We start from the raw sequence: 15,400 nt of genomic DNA, 5'->3' as shown, positions 1-15,400 counted from the left end.
AAACTCACACAATGAACACACTCACATATGAGACTATTCTGAATCCCTAGAGGCCACCTGCCCCACCTACCGACATAGTTGCACACTACTAGCACATTCAACATGAGTAAAATTAACACTCATTTTAGTTTGAGTAAAAATTTAAAATGTCCACTTTCTTATTTATTTTTTTATAAAAATGTCCTTTTTTATTATACAAAATATTTTATGCCCTATTATTTAAATATCATTTGATTTAATGAGTTTGCTTGATTTTTTGTAAAAGTCTTACACATTTGACCGATTTGACAGTTATCAATCATAAAAGTCAACGATTTGACAGCTATCAGTCAAAAATACATATGAACGATGGGTGGTTAGATCATGTGTCCGCCCGGGCGGACATATAATTTCACCGGGCGAACACATGATTTTATCGGCCGGACACATGTGTTCGGCCGATAAAATCATGTGTCTGTCCGGTAAAATCATGTGTCCGGCCGGACGGACACATAATTTCACCGGGCGGACACATGATTTTATCGGTCGGACACATGATTTGGGTGGCAGATCAAGTGTTCGGCCGATAAAATTATGTGTTCGGCCGGGCGGACACATGATCTAGCCACCCACCGGTCATATGTACTCTTGACTGATAACTGTCAAATCGTTGACTTTTATGACTGATAGTTGTCAAATCGGTCAAATGTGTAAGACTTTCACAAAAAACCAAGCACACCCATCAACATCAAAGGGTAAAATAGGTACTTCACATAATTAGAGCATAGAATGCTTTGTATGATAACTTAGGGCATTTTTACAAAAAAACTTAAAGAAGTGGGCATTTTTGCCCATTAACACTTTTAGTTTTGTGTAAACTGCATTTAAATTTCAAATTATTAAAAAAAAATCAACATTTTTTAAAAAATATCTCCAAATTAGGGGTGGTATGGATTAACCAAATCAAATTTTTGGGCAAAGGGATTCCGAACTTGTACCCTTAAAGAGAAATATAGGACTTTTATCCATTCCACCAACTTATTATTTATGCTTACATAAAACAAAAAATTACTTTATAGAAGGGTGTAATTTTATATATATAAAAAAATAACATCTTTAATAATGCGTTACCAACTTTCTCCAACAAAAGCAAACTGCTTCTTGATTCCGTCCAAGAAATTATGCGAGTTGAAGTAGTTGAATGCTTAACCTAGGTGTTGTAAAGATTTATGTTCATTGTTAAGGTATTTTTTATTGCGGTTTATTAAGTTGAATTCAAGTCATTTTTGCTCTTTACAGTACCGAATGTGTTGAGCATAGAATTGATTCCAACGGCAAAATATAAAAATATTAAATGACATAAGAATTTTACGTGGTTCGACCGTAACGATCTACATTCACAAAGGTCACACGAGAAATTTCACTATATGAAGAGAGTTATAATTACAAGCTTGAGAGATGAATAATGAATGAGAATAGCCCCCATAATTCTACACATGAGAATCCTATTTATAAGTTACAAAATAAACCTAGTCCTAAGGCCCATTAAGCAGTGCAATGGGGCCCAATTTTTGTTACAATGATCTTAGCTCTTGGAGCTGAATCGTCAAGGGTGGCGCTGACATAGCAGAAGGTGTCAAGGTTGGTGTTGACACAGTTGGAGGTACCAATGGTGGCGTTGACATAGCTGACATAGTTGAATGTGCCAAAGTTGGCGTTGACATAGTTGGAGGCGTCAAGGTTGGCGTCGACATAGCTGCCAAGGGTGGATATCACAGATGAGTTGTCAAGTCTAAGATTCCATGGGTGGAGTGTCACAGCTGCCACAGGTGGATATCACAGTTGAGCTGTCAAAGTCTAAGATTCTATGAGTGGAATGTCAAGGCTAAGTTGTCAAAGCTGAATCTTTGTTCTTTATTCGTATTTTTTGCCCATCGTACTTGATCTGAGCATGTGCACATAATTATGTCCGCATCAAAATGGAAATACCCGCCACTTCCTTCTTAGTGCATTATAAATTCACAGTAAATATTCATTAAATTATAGATTCTCAAATAAGGCTAATTAGCAATCACCAAATTATAAATTTTTCATTAACATCATATGCACTTGATAATATAAACAAATGCAAATTCAACCATCAAAACAAGTAATCTCATATTACTAATAATTCTAACATCCATGTAGCAGGAAACACAAATGCATAAAAATTTGATGGGAAGATGCCTATCTTCCCATCAAATAGAACACTCCCATCATCACCAAATATTGGTCGGCACACAGCACACAAGAACATTACCTTTATTATAAACTTTTTACTCATGCAAGTTCTATGTGGCTCAGCCTCTGCTGGAGTTAAATAGAATATGTGAGAAGATTTGGTGATGTAGAACCACTTCTCATCGACATGGATAGTATTTTGCATGCTTTTGAACTACAATTTCTCTAGCAGCCTATTATACTCAATATGCTCTAAATAAAACCTCATTCTTAACAGCTTATTTGGGACTGTAAGGTCAGGTTTTATAGCACTTGTATGAGCCTTGATCAGCCCCTGATCTATCCACCTCCCTATGGTACTCTTGCTACAGTTTATGCCACTAGCCAATCTTCTTATGGTTGATCTTTTAGATAACTCAAGGCTTGCAATTAACTCTAGATCAATTTCAATTTTTTTTTCTCCTTGGTCTACATATTTTCCTACTTTGTGAACTTATAAACTGACCTTACTGCTGCTTTTGCTTTGCCTCAGCCCAAAGACGACAAACGGTTCGCCGAGAGACGCCGAACTTGAGCTCGGCAGCCTTCATATTGCCTCGTGGTAGCTTGCCATTCTTTCTGTCAATAATCAAGAATTGAATTAATATAGCTCTCTCCTCACTTGTCAAATCTTTTCTCCTCATTTTCTATTTTTTTGGATGTAATGGTAGAATGATTTTAGAATGTGGAATGACTCTCTTTTTATAGAGAATATGTGTTGTGCGTTTTGTAGAGGGAAAGCAATTTGGTGTAATTCGAAACATTTGACTTGAAATGAAAATTTGGATTGACAACTTTATTTTAAGTTTTGGTGCCTTTTTTTTGCAATGTGTTGTAGCCATTTTTTTAAGTCTGCCGCCACTTTTACTTTACATTGCAGATTTAGTTTTTTTTATTTATTCTATAAACCGCTTTATTAAGAAAGAGGGTTAAGGAATAAAATAATTGAAATAAATACTTTAATCTTATGGTCCCTACTACTTTTACAACTATTTTAACTCTCATAAATACCCGTGTCGAAAAATTTTGAGCCATGATTAACGGGAAGGAGGGAGTATAATATACTCCCTCCGTCTCATCGAAAGTGATGCGTATTCCTTTTTGGATCATCCCAACAAAAGTGCTACATTTCCTTTTATAGAAATAATAAGGAAAACTTAAAGCTTAATTAAATATAAATTACACCTAAGGGTGCGTTCTCTTTAGTTGTAAATTTATCATGGAAAAATGAAGGATAAACAAAATTTCATCATCTAAATTTTTTCTTTCTTTTATCTCATTTTCCATTTGACCTTTATTCATTCGTTATTTTCACTACAAATGAGAGATAATATTATCCCTCTTTTATAGTGAAAATGAGGAATGACTAAGGGTCAAGTAGGAAATGAGGAAAAATAAAGAAATGATTTAAATGGTGAAATTTTGATTATCCCTCATTTTTCCATGATAAATTTACAACAAAAAAGAACGCACCCTAACTGTTTACTAATTAATTGGCCTAGATTTCCATCTTCTCTCTGTAACATCTTTGTCTTTTGTTCCTCCAACTCCGCATGGCGGCCCGCCCAGAACTGGACTCTCCTCTCCCCCGATGCTGCCTTCACCGTCGAATTCATCCCCATCCCCAACTCTTCGGGCCTTTACACCTTCTCTGTCTGATTCGGCAATAACATCTCTCTCAATGCCGTCATCTGGAACGTCACCCATTCTCCCATCCCGTTCTGGCGAGCTCCACCTCGTCAACTCTTCTGCTAACTCCACAAACCTATGGCCATCTCCTTTAGCGTGAGGAGGGGGAGGGGGGGGGAAGCGACGCCAGGGTTTCAATTTGGGGTTGTTAATAATTGAAACCGTTTTACCACCCCTATCCTCAATTTATATTTTCATTTAAAGAATTCTTTAACTTTGAAAAAATTAAAGTCATATTTCTTTTATAAAATTTAACGATGAGATTTTTTTTTATCCGTAGTTGTTTTGATGCTTGGACGAAAAAATATAAAAACTGAAAATATTATCTCTCTCTCTACACAGGTAGGGATGGCAACGGGCTGGATCTGGACCGGGTCTGGTCAATACCAGATCCAGATCCGTTTTCATATACTAGATCCAGATCTGTGGATCTGAAAATTTTGGATTCAGATCCAGATCCGTCAGATCCGCGGGTCCACGGGTCCAGATCCATGGATCTACTATTTTTAAATTAAATTTAAAAAATTTCACAAAATCAACAATATCTAATTTCCATCATGAAAAATATAACACAAAATACTTTTATCTAATTACTTTTAGTTTTTATTCTTTTGAATATAATTTATTTATTATTTTTAATTTAGTTAATATTATTTGTAAACTAAATATAAAATATAAAAAATATATATAAAATAAAACGGATCCACGGGTCGGATCTGGGCCGGATCCGGATCTACAATTTCAAGATCCAGATCCAGATCCGTTTTCAAAACTGAGATCCAGATCCAGATCCAAATCCGTCGGGTTCAAAAAATTGAGATCCAGATCCGTAACGGATCTGGACCGGGTCCAAGATCCACTGCCATCCCTATACACAGGAACCCTTCTTCCCCAATCTGCAACCTCTTTTACTCTTAAATCCCTACCTCCTTCTCTTCCTAAAATTTCATACATCACCCATCGTACAACGGTCGTGAAAAGAAAAAAAGGTCTTAGATTTGGTGTAAATCCTAGGATCAGACTTTTAAGTTGTTGAAATTCTGATCACTAAACTTGGCACTTTAAAATCAGAATCTCTCAAAGTGAGGAATTGAATTAAGCAAACGTAGGGGCATTTTATAAAATTTTTGTCTTCTTTATTGCTCACGTGAACTACTCACATCAAACTGCATAATCTTCAAATTGCAAAGTGTGAAAGAGGATTCGGCCAACTAAACTGATAAGGCAAGTCAGCTACTCAAGGTTTAATTTATCTGAATCTGACGCAGACACCTAAATTAAGTTATAGGAAGACAAACAATATGGACTCTCAAAAGAATTGGATTGGATACACTTGAGTCAAGCTAACAGATTTCTGGGATCGGATGCAGTACCCAAAATCACAGCATGCCCTGCACAAAACTCAACAATTTATCCACACAATTCAAATATTTGGCACAATTTATTTGTTCTTTTCCTTACTTTTTTTCCTAATATGCTAAAAAACAATATAAAATCATTTTTTTTGTTTCATTTCATTTTTCATTTTTACATTATTAGTTAGTCAGTTATAATTTATAAGGTTGATTTTTTTAATAATTAGAGCTTACTAGTATTTTTTACTTTTTCGGTAATCATTTAATTTATATATGAATGATGGTATCATACTTAGAATTTATAGGTATTTAAATTTAGGGGTTATTGCCAGAAAATACATATACTTTGTCAATTTTCTGGTTTATATCATGACTTTATAATTTGGCCAGAAAATACATCAATTTTCAATTTAATTGCAATTATAACATGACTTTATCGTCTGGCCAGAAAATACACCAAATTTCAATTTATTCTCAATTATAACATGACCTTATTTAGATTATTTTTCATCATAGATGTATTAATATTTATTGTATTTATATTAAATTTTTATGTATAAAATATTTTTAATTGATTGATTAATTTTTATAAATATTAAGTTAGATGATTAATTATTTCATAATATATATATATATATATGTATATGCATGTATTTTTAAGCCATCAATATAATATCTTGTTATATATATATATATATATATATATATATATATATAGGGGCGCGCTCCAGTGAGACCCCATAATTTTCGTGAAACACTAGGACAATGAATAAGACATATAATACTAATGAACAAAACGTATATCTAATGAACAAGATATATATACTGATGAAAAATAAAATTTAAAAAATTCGTAATGAATAAGACATATATACTGATGAAGAGGGCCGTATATACTGATGAACAATGCAGTATATGCTGATGAATACTAACAAAATTTAAAATATTCTGCTCCCTCAGGATTCGAACCCTGTGAAAAAAAATCACCCTCCAGATACAATATCAGTCATAGGATTGATAAAATAAACGCACTAGATCGTGCCCTAGATTTCACTAAAATTAGGGGGTCTCATTGGAGCGGCCCCCTATATATATATATATATATATATATATATATATTTAAATTGTGAAATTATAAAATATTAGGACCAATTAAAAAAATTACGTACATATAATAGAAACTATGTTAAAAAGTAAAAAATATTATATATTACTTACATATAGATGTATATTTATCAAATATATAGTATGTATTTATATATAGTATGTTGTGAGATGAAAAGAAAATTAAAAATATTTAATGTATTAAACTTGATATTATTATACTAAATTAATTACAAGGTCATGTTATAATTGAGAATAAATTGAAACTTGGTGTATTTTTTGGCCAAACTATAAAGTCATGTTATAATTGCAATTAAATTGAAAATTGATGTATTTTCTGGCCAAATTATAAGGTCATGATATAAACCAGAAAATTGACAAAGTATACGTATTTTCTGGCAATAACCCCTTAAATTTATAGACAAAGTTCCTATTTTGGTAATTGGATTTTATGGTGTTTTCTAGTTTTTTTTTTTACAAAAGTGTCACTTTAATGAGAGTTGAAAAAGGGCATAAGAGGAAATCTCAAATTCGACTTCCAAGTTGGGAAAACAAAAAATGAGAATTCAATTCGTAATATCTATATATTAAATGATCAAAATATTAAAATTTGACTTTCACTGTATAAGATATATTGTTTATATGCTACAAAGTAGAGATAAGTTCATGTGTTGGTAGGTGTTATGTTACTATCATTTATCTTTTCTAATACTTGATAAGGACCATTCTCTTTCTCTTTTGAATTTGTTGTACATCCCAACATTCTTAAATAAACCCAAACAAGCTTATCTTCCTTGAAAACATGAACCTCTATTTCAAATTGCGAACATTTTAATCATACTGTCATGGTTAGTCCAAAAGTCCACCAAACTTGATCAAATTATTTTTCTATTGAGAAAGAAACTAGGCATTTCTTATCATTTCTGTTTATCCACCATTTATTGAGAAACAAAGTTGTTAAAGATGCATCTATCAATAACAAGCTAGCGAGCATAACTTTCCATGAGATTATTGTGCCTTAGCTAAGACTCGTCATTTTGTTGCATTGGGCTAGTAAGGACTCGCTCCATCACCAAACATTCTCCCTGCTCAGCTTCCATCTCCTTGCATTCTTGTTCATATTCTTCATCCTACGGTTTATCCTCTTCAATCACACGAGCATCATTTCTTCGATTGGGTCACTCCACTCGTTCATATACATTCATCTCTTTAGGAGAATATACAAAACTTTGAATATCTACATCCATACTTTTGTAACTTTGATTCAACTTTTAGTGTAAGTTGATAAACATAATTAAGTCTCCAAATTAAGTTGGTGTATTTCCACTTCATCTATGATAATTGGTTGCTAGTTCTTGCTATTTGTAAACCAATTGGGAATACAACACAACCACACCAAACCTAACACAATCAATACAATGCAAAGCACAAACCAGACGCAAGATTTACATGATTTGACAATGTGCCTACGTTCACGGTAGATGGTATGATTCTATATTGATGATGACAATTCACAGATACAAAGAATAGACTTCGAGCTCCAAGAACAAGGAACATCTCTCTAAATCTATACACCCCACTTTCAAGTAATTAATATCACTCTCTTTCATGGAATGAATATCAAATGTTTATATACTCTACAAGATGATTCCAGCTATGCATGATCAACGGCTGAGATGAGAGCCTGAGTCATAACTAACTAATCTTCATAGCAAACTAAAGAGTTAGTTGCAACCAAATCCCCCAACTAATGGTAGTGCCTTGCTTGCACTAATCATGCATGATCCATATATCTAACTGCATAACATCCCAGATCATACAATCTTCACCCATTCCAGATAATGCTCGAACTTAACAATCCACTCTGTTGGTACTGATACTTGAATAACTCATTTATTCACCAAATCATGAATGAAATGATACCGCACATTAATGTGCTTAGAATGCTCATGAAACACCTGGTGGTTAGCTAAGTGTCGTAGAAAATCTCAACATATTTTTGAAACACCCAAGTATTCCTCTAAACCAAACTCCTTTCATTGTTTCTATCATTGTCATGTACTCAGCCTCAGTGTCAGACAGAGCAACAAAAAACTGCAATAATTAATGATCTCCATGAAACATTCCACCAACAGTCCCATATAAGGTGAAGATGCCTGTTTGAGACCATCAACAAACCCCATTAATGGATTTCCTCCATAATTCTTATTCTTCTCAAACATAATTCCACAATTATCAGCTGAACCTTTAGTATACTTCAATTAGGGGTGGGAATGGGGCCGGGTTCACGTACTCTACCCGAAAAAAATCGGGTAGTGCACCACCCGGTCCACCCCCAAACACCCGTGCAATTAATACCTCCAAGTTTCTTGTTCAGCCTTCTCCCTCCCCCAATCCGCAAATCCTAGATCCGCCCTTGCTTAAAATACAAACAGAATATAAGCTCCTTAAAAAAAAAATCTACTTTACAGTAACAGATAAACATATTGAACATGGACATGTTCCTTCACAAGAACAAGTAGCACATATTTAAATTAAATTATTGAGCTTGCAATTCTTCGCTCGATTAAAGAACAACTCTGATTGTGAATATATGCCCCAAGTCATGTAGATAGATGATAAGAGATATATAGTACAGTATTTTACTTTGTTCAGCAGCTTTGTGTTCTGAAATATCTATATGTGAATATGCAAAATGTATATAGCACAAAATTTCTTGCAGATTTCAATATCAATCATGCTTGCAGAATCTGCTTTGGTTATATTTCCTCTCCGAATCATCCCGAAAGGCCGAAAAACCGCCCGACGACGAAGCCTCAGCAGCTGGCACTCCCAGCCCCAGCAAATCCAGAGTCGCGGGCTTGCTACGAAACAGCGTGGAAGAGCTCATCATCAATTCGTTCAAACTCGACGATGATGGGAGCCCGAGCGAGGTGTTGTCGAGCTTCATGATAGACGAGGAAGACGGCAGCGCCAAGCCCAGGCCACGGAGGAAGGAGGATGTTGCTCCCATTTGGGCGGCCTTCTGGAGCAGAGCGGTTGCGGATAGCGCCGCTGGCTGCCTTGGGACGTAGTGTAGTTGCTGCTTTTCGAACAGCGACAGCGACACGGAGCGCTGATGGGGCCCGGCTATGCTGCATAGCAGGCTCGGGTATGTCGATGATGAACTCAGCATACTACCCAAAAAGCCTCCGCTGCTGCTTCGGGTGTTATTACTAGTGGTAGCAGCTGCGGTCGGCGCCGGAGGTGGCGGTGGTTGGAGCTCGGCGTTTGAGTTTTCTGCGAGTTCTAGTGTTGCTAGGAAAAGAAAGAGTCATGCATAATGGTGATGAAAAGTGCAATGCTTCTTCTTCAAATTAAAGATGCTATGCGCAATACACTCGCATGAGTATTTTTATGATACTCCATACATCCACTTAAAATAGAGCTTATTTCTTTTTGGCAAATAGATAAAGAAGAACGTGTAAATTAAATAAAAATAATTAAGACTCGTACATTTTTAATAGTTAATTATTGTTTTTTATAGAGTGAGCTATGCGAATAATGGAACTAACCAAACTAAAGTAGCTAGATGTAGAAAATTTGCATGCACATATGCCATTTACATTGTTTTGATGATCAACTCTCTCTCTCTCTCACACACAGTGAGAATATTAATTGTTTCTCAACCACACGTAATTGACAAATGCAAATGTTATTCAAGAAAACAAATTTTCCACGGCAACAAAAACGTGAAAAGAATTTAGACCAACTTATTTCACGTGCTGTAAACAAAATCCATATATGTTTTAATTATTTCTATAATGATAGGGATATATATATCCTCGCTCCGTCAACAAACGTAGCATAAGAAGATGGATCAAAAAGTTACCCGAACTTTGAATCGACAAGACCGTCGCAGACGGACTAAGCGGCGGTGGTGGAGGACTCGAAGCTGGCAGTGGAGCAACCATGGGTGGCGGCTGCGACCGCGCATTCTCCCTCGATAATGCATCGCAAAACGCCCTATGCGTAACAAAGCTGTCCCTCCTATTAAATTAACACCATAACTCAACTCCATGAGCAATCAATGAGGGTTATTTACCGTCTAAATACACCAACTTTGGGGATAGACGTATGAATTTTGAAAGAAGTAAAAAAATAACATGAAGTTTAATGTGAGAGAGAGAGAAAAAAAAAGTTAATTACCGAGAAAACAAAGTTCCACAACGACAAGAATACTCACGAGTGCCGCAAGCCTTGATGTGTGCTTTGCAGTCGGACTGAAGCGCATATTTCTTGGGGCAGCGGTGGCATTTATACTTCTTGTCCAAGTGTTTCCGGCAGAAATGCTTCTTGATTCCGGTGAGATCGCCCAGCGCCCTCGATGGGTTGTGGTGGACGCAGCTGGCCTCCGGGCACACGTACACGCGCTTCCGCAGCTCCTTCCCGCTCCGCTGCCGGAGCTTCCACGGCAGGTTGTGGCCGCGCCGGTGGAGCTGCAGATTCTGCTCCCTTTGAAACCCTTTGTTGCAGATCTCGCACACGAATCTGTTGGTCGCCAGCAACGTTTTCGGCGATAGAGCTATCACATCCGCATCCGGATCTACATACCAATCATCACTTCATTATTACATCCCAAAAATCAATCACCAAAAAAACTTGAGAATTTTTTACCAGGCATTCCCGGAAGATTGCGTTTTTTCTTTACTGGCTGCTCATCCAATTTTGTTTGATTCAGAATATTGGATTCAGTTGACAAAATCTCGGATTCTACCATATTGTTTTCTTGCATGCTCCAAATTAAATCTATTTTCCACTCAACTAATCTTCATTGAAGCCGAAACTTTTGACATTATATCCACAAAAACTTCCAATTAAAATGATGGGAAATAGTTATCACGTACGTATGAAACTCAAGCTACAACAAAAGACGTAATTAAGAAGCAACGAAGTTTGAGCCATCATCCACAACAAAGAATTAAATGATTTGCGTTGCTATAAACCTAGCAATAAAACTCAAAAGCTAGCCTTGAAATCTCAAACAAAAATTGGGAAACGCCGGTTCAACTCGGTTGCCCACCAACCCCCATGTTCACACACGGCGGCGCTTTCACTAATTCATTTCCATTTGCATCTACAGAGAGAAGAAAACAAAAAGAGAGATTCTGAAGTGGATTATGATAATAATGCGGCTGTAACAAAAAAAAACGGGAAAGGAAGAAAAAGAAAAGGCGGTCTGTGATTAAACATGAGTGATTAGGTGGGTGAAGCGGCGGCTAAGAATCGTGGTTGGCGGGAAGCTAACCATGGTTAGAGGCTTGTGTTCTGCGGCGCGAAGATACCAGTGCCCTCGTTGTGGCCATCCACGTGGCGAGATCAGAATTCCTGGGACACTTGTCGGACGAATTCACTACCACTCTACTGACTCTAGCATGGTTTTGTCGTTTACTATAACTATTGCTCTTTGGACTTTGGGTTTCCGAGTTTTAAATCAGTTTTCGTAAGACCGACCATGTTAAGACGGTTATACCCCTGGGTCGAGTGTGCGTTTTCTTTTATTGTAAATTTATCATAAAAAAATAAAAAATAAATAAAATTTTACAATTTAAATCTTTCATTTCTTTTTCTATATTCCCTATTTGACCCTTACTCATTTCTCATTTACACTACAAAGAAGGGATAATATTATCCATTCAAAAATAATGTGATAATATTATCTATCCTTTGTAATGTAAATAGAAAATGATTAAGGGTAAAGTAGAAAATATGAAAAGGAAAGAAATGATTTAAATAATAAATTTTATTTATTCTTTCTTTTTCTATGATAAATTTATAATAAAAAAGAACGCACACTAGGTAAAATGAAATTTCAAAGATTAATCAATAGAAGTTGCAGCCTGTGCAACAATCTGTCGATTTAAGTGCCTGATGAAGGAGTCAATATCAAGAGATAAATTGCGCGTGATGTGGCAATCTCATTTACAAGCGAATAACCAAAGATGTGTTTTGTGACTTCTATATATATAATCTTTATCTATACTACTACTATAGTAAAAAGCCTTGAGCACAATATGTGAATTGTTTATTTTATCCTCATTACATGTTTTATTTTAAAATTATTTTATATATTATATATTTATAAAAATATATTAATTCATTAAATATTACATTAAATCTATGTGATATATATCTATAGCTATTGATAACACTTATAAATAAATAAATATATCTATTCAATAAATTATATTAGTAGAAGTAATGAATTAATAAATTTTTAAAAATAGAATTAAGTAGATCAAATTGTTAATTTAAAAAATTAAATATAATAAATATTATATTTATATTTTTTATTTTATCAAATAAAATAATATGCGTATGACGTACTCTTTTTCTGCTAATATATAGAAAAAGATTAACTAAAAAGAGGTCCTATGCGTAGAAAATTGTTTTTAAGGATTTCATAAGCAATCCAAAATGGCATGACCTAAAAAGTTGCCAATGATTTAAGACTTGTTGATTGTAAAGATGTCCCAATCCTCTCAATAGCTGTTGCTCTAAATTTAAAATAGTTCTGGCACTACAAGAAAAATCGAATACAACATCATATATATACGATACTGATTTTTGTTAGAGTAAGAGTATGCGGTCGTAATGTTTTGCTTGTAATCTTATGTTTATTTGGGGTCTTTTTAGCATAAAAATATGATCATAAACACTATTGTAGATGGAAGGTTCTACTCACTCTATCTCCAAATAATTAACTTCTTATCTTTCCTTTTAGACCATTCCCAAATAATTTTCTATTCATTTTGGGACACTATCTCACCACTAATAATACTTAATTAATTTATTCTTATTTTTCATTTATTCAACACTAATTATAACATATTTTCACCATTTTCAATACTAATTATAATATTTTTTTTATCACTTTCAATACACTAATAACTTTATCTTAAAACTCGTACGTCTCCATCCTAAGAAGTTATTCGGGGGCAGAGGGAGTACTACGTTGCACCTAATAATAAATTGTTATATGTGTGATATTACTTTTAAAAAAAATAGTAATATAATAAGTCAATCAAGTTTTGTAAAACATGACTATTTTATAAAATAGATTAGTTCTTAATCATGATGCAGAAGGTTAAACTCCATATGATTGAAAATTGTCATAGACATATTTTGTATCTTTTTTATATTAGTATATACATATATAGATTAATTGTATGATACGACTACTTTCCTGGTGGAAATTATTAGTTTCACATAATTAAATTTCAGTAAAACTGCATGCCAATATATTTAGGTCAAAAACATTTTCATGCTACAACCAACATGCTCGATTTGATTATTTTCTAGATAAGCTACGTAGTCTCAATTGGGAAACGTATGTGCTTTTTAATCTTTTTAAATAAAATCATCATTTAGGAATTGAAAGCAAAAGTGCTTATAATCATTGATAGCAATGCACACATGCAACACCCTGAAAACCAATCCTAGAATAAAAAGAGGATGACTAGTTGCAAAGCACAGACAGCTTTAACACCAAGCAATAGCATCATGGGACAATGTCAATAAATAATACTAGGGTCTCTAAATTTATTATGGAAAAAGGAAGCAGAGACGGATTCACGGCTCCTAGTACGGCGGCATGTGCCCCCACAACATTTTCTATATATATTAATTATATATGTATATTTATATAAATTTTATTATATCTTATTATTGCCAATCTCAAAATTCTGTAATTATAATACATATTTTCATTAATTATAATATAAATTTTTATAAAACTCTGTAATCTTAGAATTCTGTGGTTATAAAAATTTTAATGTCTTTATTATTTTTGTATAAATTTTTATTAATTATATTTTATAAATTTTAATATATTAATTATGAATTCTGTAATTATAAATTATATTATATTTTATATAATAAATTTTTATTGTTGTAGCTAGGTTTCAATTATAATAGACTTGAATTATTATGTAGTATTTTGTTTTTCAAAGAATGTAGTTTTTTTTAACAAATTTTATATATATAGTTATTTTGTGCCCCCGTGACAAAAAATTTTTGGATCCGTCCCTGAAAGGAAGGATAAATAAAATTTAACCCTTTAAATCCTTCCTTTCTTTTTCCACATTTCCTACTTGACCCCTACTCATTCCTCATTTACATTACAAAGGAAGGATAATATTATCACACCATTTTTGGAGGGATAATATTATCCCTCCTTTGTAGTGTAAATGAACAATGAGTAAGGGTCAAGTAGGAAATGTGGAAAAAGAAATGAAGAATTTAAAGGGTGAAATTTTGTTTATCCCTCTTTTTCTCATAATAAATTTACAACCAAAGAGAACGCACCCAAAGAGACAATGAGTAAAAAGTGTTTGGAGCAAAGAAATCATTGTTGCTTTGATAATCTCTCTCCCCTTGTCCAATTGGCACCAATGTTGAACCAATCTTTTTTCACCTTCACATTTTCTACACCTTCTTTCATTAAGTGCTTGTATATATACCTGTCAAGGCTACTCGATTTTCCCTCCGGATTTATTCTAATATCTAACTTCTACATATAATCATCAATGCCTTTACATGCTTCTAAGAGCATCTTCAATGCTTGTGTCTTAGGCTTTCTCTTAGGTGGTGGTCCCCACCTAAGACACAGTCCTCCACAGCCCTTGTGTCTTAGATCTTCATTTCCACAAAATTCTCAATTCTACACTTTAATTTTAAAATTCCAAATTTTCATTAAAATTTAAAGGGTTAAGGTGCAGATCCACCCCTGAAGTAGAGGCCCCTATAGCGTTTACCCCCTCATTCTTGATCTTGGCGCAAACACCCCCCATAGTTCGAGAAAATGATGCAATTAAACCCAGACCTCTACGCCGTTAACGTCCGTTAAACGTTTGGGTTTAATTGCACCCTCTACTTCAGGGGTGGATCTGTACCTTAACTCTTTTTTTTTTCAATTTCGGCAACCCACCTCCGGTATCAGCTTAGCCGCCCCCATACTTATCGACTCCGACTTG

The 15,400-nt window shown here is 34.4% G+C and overlaps 1 protein-coding gene across 2 annotated transcripts; it reads right to left on the bottom strand.

The window, feature by feature from the left end:
- Window positions 1–8,891: 8,891 nt before the first annotated feature.
- Window positions 8,892–11,671, bottom strand: LOC131010441 (zinc finger protein GAI-ASSOCIATED FACTOR 1-like). 2 transcript variants are annotated; one of them, XM_057937964.1, is made up of 4 exons: window positions 11,043–11,671; window positions 10,575–10,971; window positions 10,258–10,415; window positions 8,892–9,683 (listed from the first exon to the last, which is right to left on the bottom strand). In XM_057937964.1, exons 1-4 carry the CDS (start codon window positions 11,158–11,160, stop codon window positions 9,118–9,120), a joined length of 1,239 nt encoding a protein of 412 aa, XP_057793947.1. In that variant the 5' UTR covers window positions 11,161–11,671; the 3' UTR covers window positions 8,892–9,117. The 2 variants fall into 2 exon arrangements, with proteins under 2 accessions (XP_057793947.1, XP_057793946.1); XM_057937963.1 differs by having other exon boundaries at window positions 8,892–9,674; window positions 11,043–11,657.
- Between the last annotated feature and the right edge of the window lie 3,729 nt (window positions 11,672–15,400).

Source organism: Salvia miltiorrhiza, chromosome 2 (assembly GCF_028751815.1).
Source record: "Salvia miltiorrhiza cultivar Shanhuang (shh) chromosome 2, IMPLAD_Smil_shh, whole genome shotgun sequence".
Taxonomy (NCBI): Eukaryota; Viridiplantae; Streptophyta; class Magnoliopsida; order Lamiales; family Lamiaceae; genus Salvia; species Salvia miltiorrhiza.
This window is presented reverse-complemented; position numbering and strand designations above follow the sequence as displayed.